General features: G+C 40.2%; 1 protein-coding gene across 6 annotated transcripts in view; it reads right to left on the bottom strand.

Annotated features, from left to right (window-relative positions):
• St7 (suppression of tumorigenicity 7) overlaps nt 1-17,671 on the bottom strand; it is a 228,886-nt gene that overhangs the window by 55,529 nt on the left and 155,686 nt on the right. For all 6 annotated transcript variants that reach the window (XM_051175717.1, XM_051175718.1, XM_051175722.1 and 3 more), the window contains one exon: nt 1,465-1,579. In XM_051175717.1, the coding sequence (XP_051031674.1) occupies nt 1,465-1,579 (115 nt within the window). The remainder of the gene's footprint in view (nt 1-1,464; nt 1,580-17,671) is intronic.

The following is a 17,671-nucleotide window of genomic DNA, read 5'->3' as shown; positions in this document are numbered from 1 at the left end:
CTGAGTACAGATCAGTACTCATGATGAGAACATGAACTTTGCACTGGGCAAAGTTCACTGTCAGAGAGACAATGGCATAAGACTAACTCCTTTGGCACTAAAAGACACTCAGTATATGAGCATTGTGCCCACAATGCTGTATAACTTAACATCTCCAAGCTTCAACTGAACAGTGAGATTCTAGAGGATAAACAGAGAATAAAAATGAGCTGATGTGAAGGCCAAACAGTCTTGAGTTTGTTTACTTTAAAGTATTCCACAAATACTTTAAAATCAGCTCCATACTAAGTTGTGTATATCTTGTTACATGGGGTGTGCATATCTACACAGGCAAAGTGATGCCGTCACTGGCTGAAAGCCTTTGGTTTCCATCATTCTGAGCAAGACTTGGAGGAAAACAAAACAAAACAAAAACAAAAACAAAACAAAAAAAAAAAAAAACCAGGCACACAATAACTCAGTTTCCTCAACAGAAGGGGCAAATACCACCACCCCTTAGGAAGAACTTGTGTGTCACAAATAGAATCCAAATGACATAGTTTTCTCTCTGTGTTTGAAGAATTCCAGGAGATCTGTTATCTGAATAATTCTTAAATAGACTAATGAAGTGTACTAAAGAAGAAATATTTTGCAATACAAAAAATATTATATAGTATAAGTAATCACACCATAATACCAAATGTATAAGCAAACACATTTTTATGGAGAAAATTCTCGAAATAAGTCAGGAGAGTGTAGAACTCTACAGAGTCTAAGCATGGTAGGTAATTATGTATATAATTTTGTACTACTAATAAAATACTAAATTCACAGAAAACTACTATAAGCAAAATAGTTTTAAATTCTCTAGACTGTACCAATTTCTTTCCCTGACTCATTGGTAACAGGTAAAGTAGAATAAGTTCATGAGGAAGTAAGCAGGACGGTGAAGGGCCTCCAAAGGCATCAGCGCCATGTAAAGAAATGGAGGTAGTCTGTTACTAAGGAAGACCTATGGGAAAGGGAACATGACTTGTTCTTCAAACTCTTACTTCATCACTGTCACTCTTGGAAAGGCAATTAATTGTTCTATGTTGATCTAGAACATCAACAAGGCCACCAATAGTGATCACAGTGAACCTGCAAGGTGTCATGGGAAGACCTCTTGGTGCTGGCCAACCCCACATGTGCTGATGTGCTATCTCTAGATCAGGAGGGAATCAAGGAGAGACACACATCTGCCTGGATGGGAGTGCATCAAGAGAGTGTGTGGGAAGTATGGCTAAGAGTGGAGCACAGCCACATCATGTTTCTGCGTTAGTAAGCACTAAATTGAAGTCTCTAGAGAATAACCATCTAACGCTATAGGTGACAATTCTTAGAGTGTTATCAAAGTCCTACTTGAAGTGGTCATTCCTATCTAATCATTGGATTATATCAGGGAGAACTGAGTTCTCAAATGCATAAAAATACACAAGGACTTACCGTCATACTTTGCTAAGACTGCCTGGACATCGGCATAAGCTTGGAGTTCCAGAAGGGCTTCTAGAAGGTTTTCATGGATATTGAACATGCTTAGGAGGGGAAATTCTTTCATTAACTAGGAAACAAGAGACCAGGGGAATAATTAATATTAATATACATGACTTATATTTTCACATTTATACTTAAGGAATATAACATAGGTAGGGTAAAAGGATCCCTACAGTCAAGTAGTTTAAGAACTAGTACTTGAGGCTGGGGAAGTGGCTTAGTAACCATAAGGACTGAGTTCAATCTCTAGAACTGTTTTACAAACAAAGCAAACACACAACTCTAGTGTATGCCTGTGACCTCGGTGCTGTGTTAGCGAGGCAGGAGAATCCTGGGGCTGGCTGGCCAGCTAACTTAGCTGAATCAGTAAGCTTGACTTTCACTGAGAAACCCTATCACACAAAACAAAAAAGAAAAGAAAAAATAGACGAGGGAGGGAGGAGGGAGGGAGAGAGGAAAAAAGGGAGGGGGAGAGGGGACAAAACAAGATAGATATCTGACATTGTCCTCTGGCTTACACACACACACACACACACACACACACACACACACACACACACACACACACATGTGTACACGTAGAAAAGGAAGTATTTATTTTTATAGTGTAACAGATGATAATCACATATTTGTATAGTATAACAATGTAAGGACTAAGAAGATGGCTGAGTTGGTACAGTGCCTACAAGTGGGGGGGTCTGAGTTTGATCCCCTCCTCGGCACCTGTGCTAAAAGCAAAAGTCTGGTGCAGCAGCCTGCTTGTGTAACTCACAGCACTGAAGAGGCAGAGACAGCAGCACCCTGGAGCTTGCTGGGTAGCCAGCCTAAGCCCAAGCAGCAGGCCTCAGGTGCCACTGAGAGATGCTGGGTAAAAAGCAAGGTAGATTCACAGATAGGGACACCCTGTTGCATCTGCGGAACACTGTGCAAGGCTAAATCAGACAAAATCCCAGTCTGGAGCAGGAGGTAGGCACCAACTCCTCCCCTAGATGAGAAGCTAGTGGCTTCAACTGGTAGCTTCTCAGGGAGAGAAATCAGTTTCCTTTAAGTTGACCACACTTCAGTGGGTAGCCCCCACACTCAAGGGTATATTGACAGCACAGACAGAACTTGGGAGGATTAAAAAAAAAAGACACCAAGCTGGATGGGTAGAGCAGAGAGAGGTGGATCTGGGAGGAGCTGGGAGTATGGTCAAATACACTGTATGAAATTCTCAAAGAACTAATAAAATATTTATTTTTAAGTTTTAGTGAAAACAAAACAAAACAAGGCAAACATCACCTGACAACACCCAAAGCTGACCTCTGGCATCCATATGCATGAGCATATACATGCACATGCATTTACATGTACATGTAAACCCACACACATGCACACACACATACATGAAAACATATATACATATAATCCCTATAAATACTGAAAGTAATACTAGATTACAAGTTGACAATATATTTAAATCACTAAGCACTTTTTTCTGTTTATTTCTTTTAGAAGAATAACAGGACTGAATTTGTACAAATCTAAAGCGGAAGAAATTCTAAAAGAGAGAGGTTTTCAAAATAGAAGATGTTCAGTAACTACAAAATACCCCAGAGACCAGTGAAGATGGAGACATAGCTCACAGACTTTAACTGGTAGCTTGTCTAGAGCAATTTATTTGGAAGCCAGAGAGTAAAAGGAGAAGAAAGGGCACTACTGTTGCAAACAGCTTGAACAAAACTGAGAACTAGGGAAGCAGCTAGCTAGAAGGTAGTGAGACTAAGAGAAAATTTGGTAGAGATTGGGGTGGGGGTAACCTCAGTTAAACAGGAGTCAAAATCCCTATGGACCATGGGAAACAAATGGCAGTTTAAATGGAGTTTAAAGACAGAGATGAATGTGCAAAAGACCGAGTCAGGGGCAAGATCTGCTTATAGTAAGACCATCTTGACAGCCTGAAAACCAGAGACTGAGTGCATGGAGGCCACTGTTGCCATGATTGCTGCATTTCAGAAAACAGGGGGCATCATCTGGGCACAGCAGCAAGACATCCCATGGTTAGGTTGAACTTGGCAAACTGAAGTTCTATAAAATGGTAAGGAGCAAGACATGTGACTCTAGCAGGAAAATAGATTAAAGGAACCGCGCAACATTTTTCAACTTGATGCAGAGAAGGACAGGCCCACTGGCATTCAGACATAATGGTGTTCAACATCAGTGAGCAGTAAGGAGAAAGAGGGATGGGACAGGAACTTACCACTAACCTTCTCGTAGATAATGGTAAAATTGTATCTTAAGGAGAGAGAGCCAGTTCTTTATAAAGTAAGTTTATGGATTTCTGTTGATTAATCCCCTACATGGAAAACTACTTTCAATTATCATAGATTACCTATAAATATTAATACATCTTTTTATGTCAGTATCTATGATAGACACTATGCTGAGATAAATAATAAAGTATAGGTGTGTTGAGTAGTTTTACAACTTGACACAAATTAGAGTCACTGAAGACCGCCTCAGTAAGATCTAGCTACAAGTAAACATGTAGGATTTTTTTTTTTTTTTTTTTTTTTTTTTTTTTTGATTAGTGATTGATGTGGAAGGGCCCAGGCTATGGTGCGTGGTGCTCTCACTGGAAAGGTGGTCCTGAATTCTGTAAGAGAGCATGCTGAGCAAGCAATGAGGAGCACCCCTCCATGGCCTCTATATCAGCTCCCTTTTCCAACTTCCAGCCTTGCTTGAGTTCCTCTCCTGACTTCGTTCAGTGATGCTCTATGATGTGGAAGCATGAACAAAATAAATTCTTTCCTCTCCATAACAATAGTAACCCTAACTAAAACAACAGGCTAATTTACTACCAGCCAATGGACACATGGGTTGAATGTCTACGTCCTTTGTTAAGAACATTTTTAACATCTTAACTATGTTAAGAATATTTTTTAAACCCATGACTTATTTAGCACATCTTTTAACTTTTTTTTTTTGTAAACCCAAAGAACATAATTTTACTACTAAAAACACATATCAAAATCATTTGGTGTCCAAAAAGACCCACAGTTTGAACTCCCAGAAAGAGGCCTGCAATATTTTCATTGTTATTAAAGGAAGCCAATGAGACAACCCCACACAATGTGGATGTTCTGTAACTAATAAAAGTATTTCTTGTTCTGGTTCACTTTGGTCCTGGCTGACATCATCCTTTGATTTTTTTTTTCCACTTTTTCTAATTAAAGCTTGTTAGAACTCAAGTTCTGTCATGAAGCATCTGGCAACACAATAAAGACATTTTCTGAACTGTAACATTTAAACATTTATCACTTTTGACCAATTTTTCAAGCAATAATCAAATTCCAAGGACACAATGCAATTCCAAGTATTAGTTGCTAAAGTCTAAACACTGATTCTTATTAAAACTCAAGGAGACACGTGTACGTATGATGTCTAAAGCTATATTTCTGTGCCAGGTCTCAGTGCCATCATCTCCATGTGAAGAGCTCCCACATTCAAATGTCTGCTCCGTGCTCTCACGTAAGAGATCAGGACCAACTTATAAGCTATCTTTCTGACAGCTTTGCCTTCTGCTCATAAAAATAACACTCCTACTCTCAGCTGAAAGTTTCCCTCTCCTAGAACAAACTTTCAAATCTAATCCTCATCCTTGGTATCTCCTGTATTGGAGTCACAGTGCTACCAATCTCCCTTTGAGGTCTGTTCCCTGCCAGGGCAGAAACCTTACAGGTCCTTGAGGCCTTTAATATAAGATATACAGATAGCATTCAAATTCTCACAAAGTTGCTAAGCAAACAAATACATCAAACTGTTTTCTTTGACCTTGACATGGTGGCTTTAGTTATACCCTCCTACTCTAAGCTGAAGTGTGCCTTTAGAAACATTATTCTCACCTCAGTATCCAACTCAACCTTTGCAAGCCTGCTGCAGTTTTTCATTTTGTTGTTTTTAACATATAATGAGATCATCTTTCATGACTCTTAAATGAGGAAGTATGGGTATGGGTAGCTAATGGCTTCCAGTGAACAGAAAGGCTTTCTTTAAGGGTATATGGGCAGCACAATTTTTAGGGTTGGGGGTAATGAGAGGTGGGAGTGGATCTGGGAGGAGTTAAAGGGAAGAACAGGGAGTGACTATGATCATTCATACACTATATGAAATTCCCAAAGAATTAATAAAAAATATTTTTTTTAAAGTTCCCCTCTAAGACCCACGTCCTAAGTAGATCCAGGCAGTTGGTTTTGTTTCTTGTACCAGGCATGAGTTCCTCCTATTGGGTTGGGTCTCAAGTACAATTAGTTACTTGTGACTGCCAATATATGAGTGCCATTCTTGCTCCTTTGGCACTACCTTGGTATGTTGGTCATTGTTGTGGTTCACAGGCATCACAGATGGGTAGGACTATTCGTTGAGCCCCTCCCTTGGCATAATAACTTCTTGTATTACAGATGCTAGACTGTAAGACAGAGGCTTCTAGGTTAGATCCAGTCCAACTCTTCTAAGTACTGTGTCTGAAGTATGGAATGTCTTCAGCAATAGGGACATATTCATCTTCGGTGTCTGAGAGGCAGCCAAGGGGATCACCAATAGCTTATATTGTTTCAAGGGTCACTTAGACTACTGTGACCGACAACTCAAATGGAGGCTTCTTATGCCTGGTCCTGGGGTTTTGTTAGGTAGTCTAAGGCTCTTGTGGGGAGCACTGTTTGGCCCAAGTGGCATAACGTCATTTAAAATACACACACACATTACATCACATACATATGCTATGTATATATCATATATATATACATATATATATATCACAGATAATTTTAAGTAAATAATAAATTAACTGATTTCTTAAGGCTTCATCAGACATCCTTAGTGTTATTTGTCTCTCCTCCATACCTCCTCCTCCTCCTGTTTTAACCTCTTTTCTTCCTCTGATGTTAAAGAGCCCCTCCCCGTTTCCCCTAGTTCTCCAATACATCACCTGTATCCTCCTGTTCCCATCTCTAGCCTCCCATCATTATGGTTCCTTTTCATTTTCTAGTTTCTGTGGTTAATCCATATTATATACTCACACCCAAAGATTTGGAGCTATGAACTATGTTTATTTTCCTGAGTCTGGGTTACCTCACTCAATATAATATTTTCCAGTTCTATCTCTTTGCTGTCAGATTTCACAGCTGAATAGAGGAGAACATATTACCACAACTTTACTATACCAGCATAATTCCTACCTGCATTCTAAAACTTTTCTTTATACCTACAGATAAGTGCAGACCAATCCTCCCTTTCAGTAGGCAAAGAAGATTCTCTGTGCAGACAGAGACCACTGCAGAAAACCAGAACTCGTCATGATGAAGCATTCAAATGATCTTGTGGAGCTTAGCCCCAACTGGGACATCTACAACATAAATCCTGTACCTAAAGACTCAGAGAACATCATAAAACAGGGGCCCAGGAAGTTGGCTGTGAAATTATGTCTCCTAGAAATAACAAGGTGCAACAACAATATGGTTGCCTAAAGAAGACCTAAACATGTGCTAAAGGGAAAGGAGGAAGGTTTGCTGAGTCCCACTCTTAGGCAAAGAGCTACAGGCAACTAATAATTGCTGAAAGGGAGAACTGGTCTCTCCTAGGGATGGGCTGCCTAATTCGTTATTGAATACCAAGCGACCGTACCTGAAATCATAGGACAGCACACAAGCAGCACTAAATGGATTCAGCAGATTGCATTCATATACATATACATACACATGTAACGATAATAATTAGAGGAAGTGAGGAGGGACATGGAAGGGGTTGGAGGAAGGAAAGGGAAGGGAAGAAGTGGTGTAATTATATTTTAGTTGGAAATTTAAAGTTCTCAAAACTTTTAGTGGCATGACCTGGGATATGCTGGCATACAGTATTACATCAGATAAAAGCTGATAAAAGTATACTAACCCATGAGAGCCTGCTTTTCTTGTCTGCCCCTCCATAAAAACCCAGGCATATGCTGCTGAAGTGAAATTACTTCTGATTGGTGAGATTAAGGGCAATTTTATCTCCTTCTCCATATCTTCTGTGGGTTCTAATATTTGTAAAGGGTCTCATATATATTTGATACAGTTAATAGGAAAATCGGTCACTTTTAATAGCACTGTCCACTCAGAGCCAGCAAGATGATTGTGTTAGTAAAGGGACTGACACACAAGCCTGACAGCCTTAGCTGGGTCCCTCAAATCCATATGGCAATAGATAGAAAGAACCAACTATACAAAGCTGTACTTTGACCCTCACAGCACACATGCTGTGCCATGCATAAAAGCACACATGCCACATGTAGATGCACACACTAATTAATTAGTTCATTAACTTTAAGAAGAGAGTACTGGATGGATTCATATTAAATTCAGATGCACACAGGCCATTTTCCGGTTATTGAGGGCTTTTAGTTCCTTAGACAGGACACAACCACTCATACCTTTCTCTCCTAGCCCCCTTCCTTGAGCATTCTCCTTCTGTCCCTGGCCCCTCTGACCAAGCCCCAAAACTCCAGGACCCCTTCCTTCTCATCCTCCAGCTCCTACTGACCAGTCTTTGTCACAACAGCCTGGCAGTCAGCTTCCCTGTGAGCTGTTACATCATGCTGTCGCTGTACTTTCAGTCCGAGACTGACCCTCTGTGGATGCACAATACTGATTCCATGACCAGGGTGCTTTCTGACCTTGTGGCTGCGAAGGACATCAGGGTGTCCCAGGTCTGTGTCAGTCCTTTGGCTTACACATCCCTGAACACTTTCTTCTCCTGTTTATGGTCTCCCATTATTTACATGCTGGAAGAACTACAACTCTCCATTGACTCAGTGTAATGATAAATTTTCTTAAACTAAGAACTGCCCAGATACACAACAGATGATGTAGAAGTCGCTACCCCTGGGACTGGTTTTAGGAGAAAAAGGTAGACACAATATTAAACACTGCAGGACCTATGGAATTCTACAACTACAAGAAGGAATTCCCAGTTCCTAAGCTAACTTAAAGTCCTTTCTCAGTGCCAGACCCCATTTTGGCTTTCTGGTTTGCTGCAAGGTTAAAGCCGTGCCTTCTCAGACAGGGCTAGTATATACATCATTCCTAGAATTCCTTCTACAGTTGCTAGTCACTGTGTTTTTGCTCTGTTTTCACCACCTGGAATACCTTTCCCCCTCATTTACATGGCAGCCTGTCAAAATCACCCAGCACTCCGAAGCCCAGATCAAATGCCACCTCCTAAAGTCACCGCATCATAGAGAGTGAGAGCCAGAGGAGCCCACAGAGACCCTCCAGACACCGCCCTTGCTTTTCAGAGGAGCACTCCCTCCTACTGCCACCAGAACACAACACATCGAGGGCTGCAAATTCAAGGGACTCAGCCAAGGTCAACGCTGGGTCTATGATTCAAACCCAGTCATCAGCACTGAGTCCAAATTTCAACACATCCCAGCTCATCTCAGCACTGCCAAGTCTGGAGAACTGAACCACTTTGCATCTCAAACGCTTAGATTTCTCCTTGCATTGTATTTGCATGGACTTAAGGAAATGGGGGGGGGGACTAAATTTGGAGTTGTTCTGAGTTGAAATCCAGCCCCAGCCCCTTACTACCTGCTTCATTTTATAGACTGTTAAGCACCTGAGCTTTGGTTTTCTTCTGCCTTGGCTTTCTACTCACATGGCATCATCTCCAGCTCTTTACCATCTACTAATATCACTGGCCCCTCACACCCCATGCTCTACTACTTCTCTCACCTTCTAAAGTCATTTTCTTTATGTGGCTTGGTAATAGATAACGTAAAAACAAAAGGATTGGATAGTGATAACAGGCAATACTATATCATCAGCAGGACAAGCCAACACTTCTTTCCTAAGGGCCAGGGAGCTGCCATTGGAGGTGTTTCTAGACATACTGTCTCCATGGCAACTACTCAATACTTACAACCTGGAAACAGTTGTGGGCAATATGTAAATGAATAAGAAATCCTGTGTTCTCATAAAACTTTCTTTACAGAAGCAGGTAACTGGCTGGATGTAGACCATAGGCTTTCATTTGCCAACCCCTGGTTAATAAGAAGAAGATTTAAAACCCAAAAGGTTTTCTAAAAAGCATTTCTCAGTGATATCATACTTTAAAGGCCTGCCTTCTCTTCCCACAGCTGGGTCCGCAGACTGCTGTAAAATGTAAAGGGCCTTCCCTAGAACACAACACTTCCCCTTCCAGCTCAGTTTCCCAGAGGCCATGCACCTCATCCCTGAGGAGTCACCAGCTGAGGTGTACACCACGGGAGCAGGAAACGCAGCTGAAAGACAGGACTGGACAGACGTAGTGACAGCTATTCACACCACACTATGTTGTTTATCAGAGAGAAGGAATAAGCTAGGACCTGATGTAATGGGAACAAAAATCAACAGTTTTCAATAAAGAAGTATACTGTGGGAAAATATGCTTTAAAATACAGTATCATATAAATAAACTTAAAAATACACACAATTCCAGGTAGTGTGGATATATATATATTATATAGTATTCTTTATGGTTTAGGGGACTGTAAATTTCTTCAAGATGTTCAATACTTTCTATATATAACTTCTCAAAACAAGAAGGGCTAATTTTTATCAGATTTATTTTGTTTTCTTATATTCTGACTTTTTGTTACTCTTTTTAAAATTATTTTTTTGAGATTATGATGTAATCACATTATTTTCCTCCTTTTCCTTTCCTCGCTTCAAACTCTTCTATATACCCTCCTTCCTCTCTTTCTAATTCATAGCCTTCTTCATTAGTTTTTGTTATATGTGCGTGCGTGCGCACACACACACACACACACACACACACACACACACACACTATGCAACCCATTCGGTCTATGTACTTGCATGCATGTCTTCAGGGCTGACCATCTGTTATTGAATTGACATGTGGGGGTGATTTATTTCACTAACAGACCTACTATGAGGAATTATATAAATTACCACCTCATCTTGAAAGATATTTTGGAGGTAAGTCCATTGTAGGGTAGATTCCTTCCCTTTTTGACTTTTAGTGGTAAGCTTGGGTTAGGCTTAGACAAGGCTAATATATATTTGGGGGGGATCAATCAAAGTTCTATCTCTTCCAGATCTACATTGACAGGCCTACTCCCTGTAACTCATTGTTTTCAAATTAAAAGGACTCGTGGTTGGAGAGAAGGCATATTTCAGAAATGAACATGACCATCTGGAGTCAAATATAAATATGGGTTTGCATTCAGAAGCTGTGAGCTTCTGGGGTGAGCTCATTTTTTTTCCCATCAGCAAGAGAGAAGAAGCACCTAGTACGCAGGACACATACATTACCCCCAAAACTTACTCCCAGCTAAGTATGAAGCCATCATCTTTATACAATGTTGACACGGGTATATTGAATTTCTGATATACTATTTGTTTATCTCTGGTATAACTGGTTTCCCTTTGAGTTTGGTTGCACAATATTGCATAGTCTATCTCTATTTATTTAGAAATAAAGTACAAAAAAAATGGTTTGGCTACATAATTTGTCTATTAAGACTACATTTCCCATATCAAACTTGAATGAAAGCATATGATAAATGTCGAGGCCTGTTTTCTATAAGCCAAGTCATTCTAAATAAATCCTTGAATTCACTCACTATCTACCACAGTTCTGTTTATTTATTTCCCTCTGTCTTCTCCTCACTGCTAATTGCTTTTTTCTGGCAGCAAGAAATTTATATGCCCTGCTTTTCCTAAATATTACAGTTTCTGTAGAATGAAAACACTAACTCTCCTGATTCCTCTAATACCGAGGAAGAAGAAAATGGGATGGGCCATGGATAGAATTTCAATTCCAATTTTACATCATCTGGCTATTGTCAGTTCAAGTTTGTTTCAATGGAAGGCTCTGAAGCATTTCTGAAGCTAACATTTATGAGCTCAAATGGATGGAGGAGGAGAGTTCATTCACTTGGATTTCAAATGCTCTGTGGACATAATTTAGAACTACAGTCTGTATGTTTTTTCTCAGCTAACTTACAGGATGAAAACAACAGTTCAAACTTTTCAAGTCTGATATGCATCTATTTAAACATTTTATTAGTTTAGCTATCCATGTATTGTTCCTTGAAAGGGAAAGCTCTTACATATTTTAAGGCAAAGGTAATTAAAATAGAGCCTCAGCCAGATTCCTACTGAGGTCAATTCAAGCTTATCCTAATTAAGGTTTAAACAAGTTGGCCTGTATTATATTAAAATAGCAGATATTATTTTGTTAGAGTTTCAAGTTTGACATTTTTAATCAGTGTCAAATAAAGGCATAAACAGAAAATAGAAAAGACACTTTTCATTGCATGGCTATTATTTTGTCAGTCATTTTTACTGACACTATGGACCATGAGACGGAAAAATGAATTACTTATTAGAGTCCTCAGAGGCAGAGGAACATTCCATTTGCACAGATACTATGAAATGCAGGCTCCAGAGGCTTAAATATACACTAATCAGAAAATGTCACCATTAGAACTAGTTAAAAAGTAAATATTGTACCACACCAACTGAAACGTAACGTGGTCAGTACCTACACGGATGGCGGTTAAATCACTACTGTCCCTCAATGGTGTGACACTTCTCTACATACAGATCCAGTTACAGGCATGACCATGGTCTGCCAAAAAGCTCTGTATCGCACAGAACCCCAAAGGGCTAGAGGGTGACCCACATGACTTCCTGTGTTTCCTGTCAAGGTAATGCTCAGTTCATGCAGATTTTCAGTAATCAATCTAACTCGTGTACTCGCTCATACAGTCCCTACCATAGATGCCTTCAGGATATAACTTCCCCTTGTGCTTGTCCCTCCTGTGCAACCTACACTACCCAGACTCTCTTCCCCCTCTAGTGGGAACTTTTTCCCTTACTGTGAGATTAAGTTGTTTAAGAGCTCTCCTTCCCAAATCCCAAGTACTGACAGCACCACTGTTCTATCTGTTACTACAGAGGAAATCTCCCAGTGATGAACTCCATAGGAAAGCGTAGTGTCAGCAGCCTCAAGGTAATTCTTGGAGTAGAATATTTCTGTATCATCCTGAACAGCTTAGAATGTGCTGGGGCCTCACCCTGAGATAAGGAATAAGCCTGAAAAGTTCAGCGCATATTTTGAATGACCTGGAAGCAGGCCCAAGGAAAAGGGGACACTGTGTGTCCTTCCTTCTGTGATGGCTCTGGTCTCCTGTGACAGGAGTGGCTTCAGTGAGCAGCTAAACATACTGACCAACCATTTCTGTCAGAAAGAGCTTTTGTTGCCAAAGCCACAATCACTGTTTTTGGCCGACAGCCTTCCACAGTCACATAAGTAACAGCATACAGCATGATTCGGGAGATTCACTCCTTTACCTGCAGCACAGTTAACAGATACCCTTGGCAGGCATTTCGCAAGGTGCTAAGCAAGGTAACTTCAATGAAGGTTCTTTTAGGATGGCAGCAGGTACTGAGCTGTACTCTACATTGTGACACTCATCTACACGCTGTTGTGTAATCACCTCAGTCTTTGAGAATTCTCGTTCCTCCATTTATCTGTCCACTGAATCTTCTTGGGACCTGTGGCCATACAATTCCCAGACATACCCACACTCTGTGTACATTAGTGAGCTACTGGCCTGGGTTTCCTGCTTCACCTACAGCTGATTTCTCCAACATCTATAACTAGAAGGGACAGTGTAGAGCTGGCTTCTGGTTCCCCACCATGAGCCCAAGACCATTTCTACTTAGCTGTTGGGTGGTGGTACCTCCCCCTTGTAAGCTCATGCCATAATAACATCTGTCACCTTTTGTCATAATTAGGATTTCTATTGCTGTTATTAAGAGAGGAAAGGGTTTATCTCAGCTCACAGGTTCCAGTCACAATCTACCATGAAGGTAAAATGGGGCAGGAATTCAGGGCAGGACTGCAGCAGAAGCCATGGAGCAGTGTAGCTTACTGGCTTGCTCCCCCTTACATACTTAGCCATATTTCTTACACAACCCAGGACTGCCTGCCCAGCTGTGGCACTGTCCCAGTGAGCTGTGCCCTCCAACATCAACCACTAAACAAGAAAATGCACTACAGGCTCACCTACAGGCAAATCACACACAGGCGTTTTCTCTATTGAGTCTCCCCTGTTCCCAAATGACTCCAGATTATGACAAGTTGACATAAAAATAGCCAAGACACCCTCCTTTGATATATTTTATACTAGCTAAAAGGCCCCTACACACTGAAGATGTTGGCATCCCAGTGCATAGTCTTACTTTTGACCTCAGCTTATCTGCAATGTACATAACTCCAGTCCATCTGAACATCATGTATAACAGACTCTAATCAAAGCAAGACTAATTAAGAAACCTAGGGTCATTTTCAAACTCATGATTGACATCATCTAGACATGTTTGAACTAAAGTTAAAACATGTATTGCTTTGACCAAAGGATACTGCACCCCTGTTATACCATTAATTAGTCCCTTACACATCTCGCCAGTTTTCTAAACAGACTCCTAGGAGTGAACCTCGGAAGGGTATCTAGCCTGATCCCTGATTCTGGTGCTTGCAAGGCTCCCCAAATTCATTTCCAGTAAAAGTGGAATTCAGCACCATCTGTACACCTACATGACCTCCAAGGCTCTCCTTTCTCTCCTCTGCATCTACTCTGACCTGTCAGCCAGGACTGCTTTGTGGTTAGTGGTACATTCCAGGTGCTCTCCTGCCTCAGGGCTCTCGAGCCTGTATTACAAGACTAACATCCGCTTTGGTCTCTGTCTAAATGTCACTGTCTATATTGTACATAGCTCTGACTTCCCCGAATTCACTCCTCTTTGTCCCTGTACTTCTTCAAACTAGATCTGCCTTACGTAGCCTTTGTCACTCTAATGTACATGAACATGTATCTGTGCTTATTAGTTATTAGGAGAGTTCTCCCTCTCCTAGAATATAAGCTGGGTAAGGGCATTGGATTTGTTCACTGATTCCAGAAACCACAAAGAACAGAAGTTGATATGGAGAGATAGCCCACACATTTTTGTTGAATAAATATATAAATGAATGGGGAATGGTTTAGGGCAAAGTGGGTATAGCAAGACCAAAACCAGGCTGCAGGATAAAAGAGAAAAAGAAGGTGGAGAATCAGAAAAGAAGCAGGCCAGACAAGAGCCACTGAACAGAAGCAGAACATAATTGGGGAAAGTCAAGAAAGGGCACTGAAACTCTGACAGGACCGAGTGTAAACACAGCTGAGACATGGACCTGAGGCCCTCTTTGTTTTCCTCCTCCATGCTCCTGTTCATGGCCGGCACTCCTGGCCTTTCTGTTGCTAGAATGATTGCTTCATTCTAACTGATATGACAAGTGGGTTCTTATTTACATAGCATTTAATTCCAAGGCTCACTCTTTACTTGTAAATATATCCAAGAAAGAATCTAGAAATGTACCAGCAGTCACTATAACAAGATAATTAACATTATTTCATTGTTTGTTTTTAACCCAGTGGTACATCTGTATATCTTTAAAGATTTGAAAATAGATTGCTCAAATGGAATCTTGGCTGCCTACAGGTAATAAAAGCTTCCTTCTGACTCCCCATCCTCATATATGGAGGATGTATTTTCCTTAACTATATACCAAAACAACCTCTAAATCAAGTTATCTACCAAATCAAATTGCCCATAACAATCCATTACAATCTTAAGGAAAGAAACAAAAAGCTGTATGAAAGAAAATCACATGACTTCTGGAGTACAAAGCCAAAAAAGGAAGGAAAAGGGCTATTAAAAATTAAGAATGAAGCCAGGCAATGGTGGCACACACCTTTTTAACTCCAGCACTCAGGAGGCACAGCCAGGCAGATCTCCGTGAGTTTAAGGCCAGCCTAGTCTACAAGAGCTAAAGAGCTAGTTCCAGGACAGCCTTCAAAGCCACAGTGAAACCCTGACAGGATAAATAAATAAATAAATAAATAAATAACAAAAAGGAAATAGAAATATTCATTTAGTATCCTTCCTGAAAGGATCTTTGCATTTTTATAATAAGATCAGAAATTTACACAGGTGTTGACAGAGTTCAGACAGTGAAGTTAACATCCTGCAAGTGGCAAGTGTAAGGATCTGAGTTCAATTCCCATAACCCACATGTTAGTTTTTTAAGTGTGCAGTTATAATTCCAGTCCTGGGAAGGTGAAGTCAGGTAAATCCCTGGGGATTACTGGCCAACCAGACAGCCAGACTAATTTACTTGGCAAGTTAAAGGGCAGCGAGAAACCGTAACTCAAGACAGTACCTGAGGTCACCTGTGGCCTCCATGTCTACATGTGCATGCTCGTGTACGTGTGTGCGCACGCACACGAACACACACATGTGCGTGCACACACACACTTCTTATAAAATATATTTCACAACTTGTATAGGACACACCAATTCTCTTTTATAAGTCATTGATTTTATAAATCATTCAATTTGCTATTTAAATAGCAAAATGAGTATCAGCAGTCCTTAATGGATGACAAGTTTTAACTTATCCCAGAGGCGTACAGGTATTTTTTTTTTGTTGCCTGTGTGGGTATGTATATATGTGTGTGGAGGCTAGAGGTCATCATCAGATGTCTGTGTCAATCATTGCCCACTTTATTTCTTTTATTCCTCTATATTTTACTAAAATAGGTAATTCCTTAGGCAAAGTTTACTCTCCATTATAGAAACCAAGGCAAGTGCAAGGGGACCAGTCTTACAATCAACTCACATCCAGAGAGAGAACTTTGCCTTGTTATCTCTAATTTTATTCAAATTCTGGAGATATACATGGTATTTCATAGGCAGTCCCAAGGCCCATCTTGTGTTTTTGAGGCAGAGTCCCTCACTGAACACAGAGCTCACAACTGACTAGACAGACTGACCAAGCAAGCGTCTGGTTCTGCCTGTGCATGACTGACTCTTCACGAAGATCACAAGTGTGCATCACTATACCTGGCTTCCATGTGGGTGACAGAGTAGAATTCAAGTCCTCAGACTTGGGTGGCAGGCTCTTCACCACCTGAGCCATCTCGACAACCCTATGTTTTCTAAAGCATGCTTTAGAAATGTTTAATTCTAGTTTAGCTATCATAAGAAAATAGTATGCTTATTATAGTAATTTGGTATTATAGAAATATTTAAAAGGATAGTGTAATTTTACTGCTTAAAACTTTCTATTTCATCCAGATTATTTTCTCATGCTTAAATAAATGGTCCTTATGACATACTTAAAGAACCCACTTCTCAGGGATTCTTCATATCAAAACTATTTTATAGTAATATCCATTTTTTTCTTTTCTTAGTCTCAAATTTTCGATATATATTTGGCAGTACTCTCAGAGGCTACAAGTTGAGAGTACAAAATAAATGCAGAATCATACAGGATTCTTTGGATAGACACTAAAGAGATTTGAACAAGCATTAAATCAATGACACCTTTTTCAATAACTGTTTTGCCTAAATAGTTATTTTTCCATAAAAACATTTGTTAATATAGAATATATTTGAAATAACAATACAGAATTGGTGGTCAATATTTAGATTGTACTTAAGACTCTGAGATTGAATGTTGTCACCAGGGAATGGCTAATTGTGACGATGAAAACATTGGAAGCTAGGACTAATGAGGGGGAGAATGTCATGGGTTGGATGTAAAACACCCCCTTCAACTCATATGTTGAAGGCTTAGACCTCAATACAACATTTATAGATGGAAATACTGGGAAAGTGAATGGATTATGAGAGCTCTGGTGTAATCAATCAGTGGGTTCAAACATGCATGACTCAATTTATAACTGAATGAACTATTGGGAAATAGTGGAAACTGTGGAAGGTAGGATCTGACTAGAGAAGGTGGGTCATTCATCTGATGGTTTTGAAGGTTCTGTCTTGTCCCTGGCCTTTACCCATCCATCTCTTCTTCCTGACAGCCAAAAGCTCCCATACATCGTTTTACCATAATGAACTTCCTCAACCACAAGCCAGAAACTATGGAACCAGTTGACCATGGACTGAAACCTTGGAAACTCTGAGCCAGAATAATTTTTTCTCCCTTATGATGGTTCATGTATGTTGTCACAGTGACTAGAAACTAACACAGCATAGTTTTCTACATTGATTGGGTAATGTATTTCAGAAAG

This window comes from Phodopus roborovskii, unplaced genomic scaffold (assembly GCF_943737965.1).
Source record: "Phodopus roborovskii unplaced genomic scaffold, PHOROB, whole genome shotgun sequence".
Lineage (NCBI taxonomy): Eukaryota > Metazoa > Chordata > Mammalia > Rodentia > Cricetidae > Phodopus > Phodopus roborovskii.
Note: the sequence above shows the minus strand (reverse complement) of the source record. Positions and strands in the feature narration are given on the sequence as shown.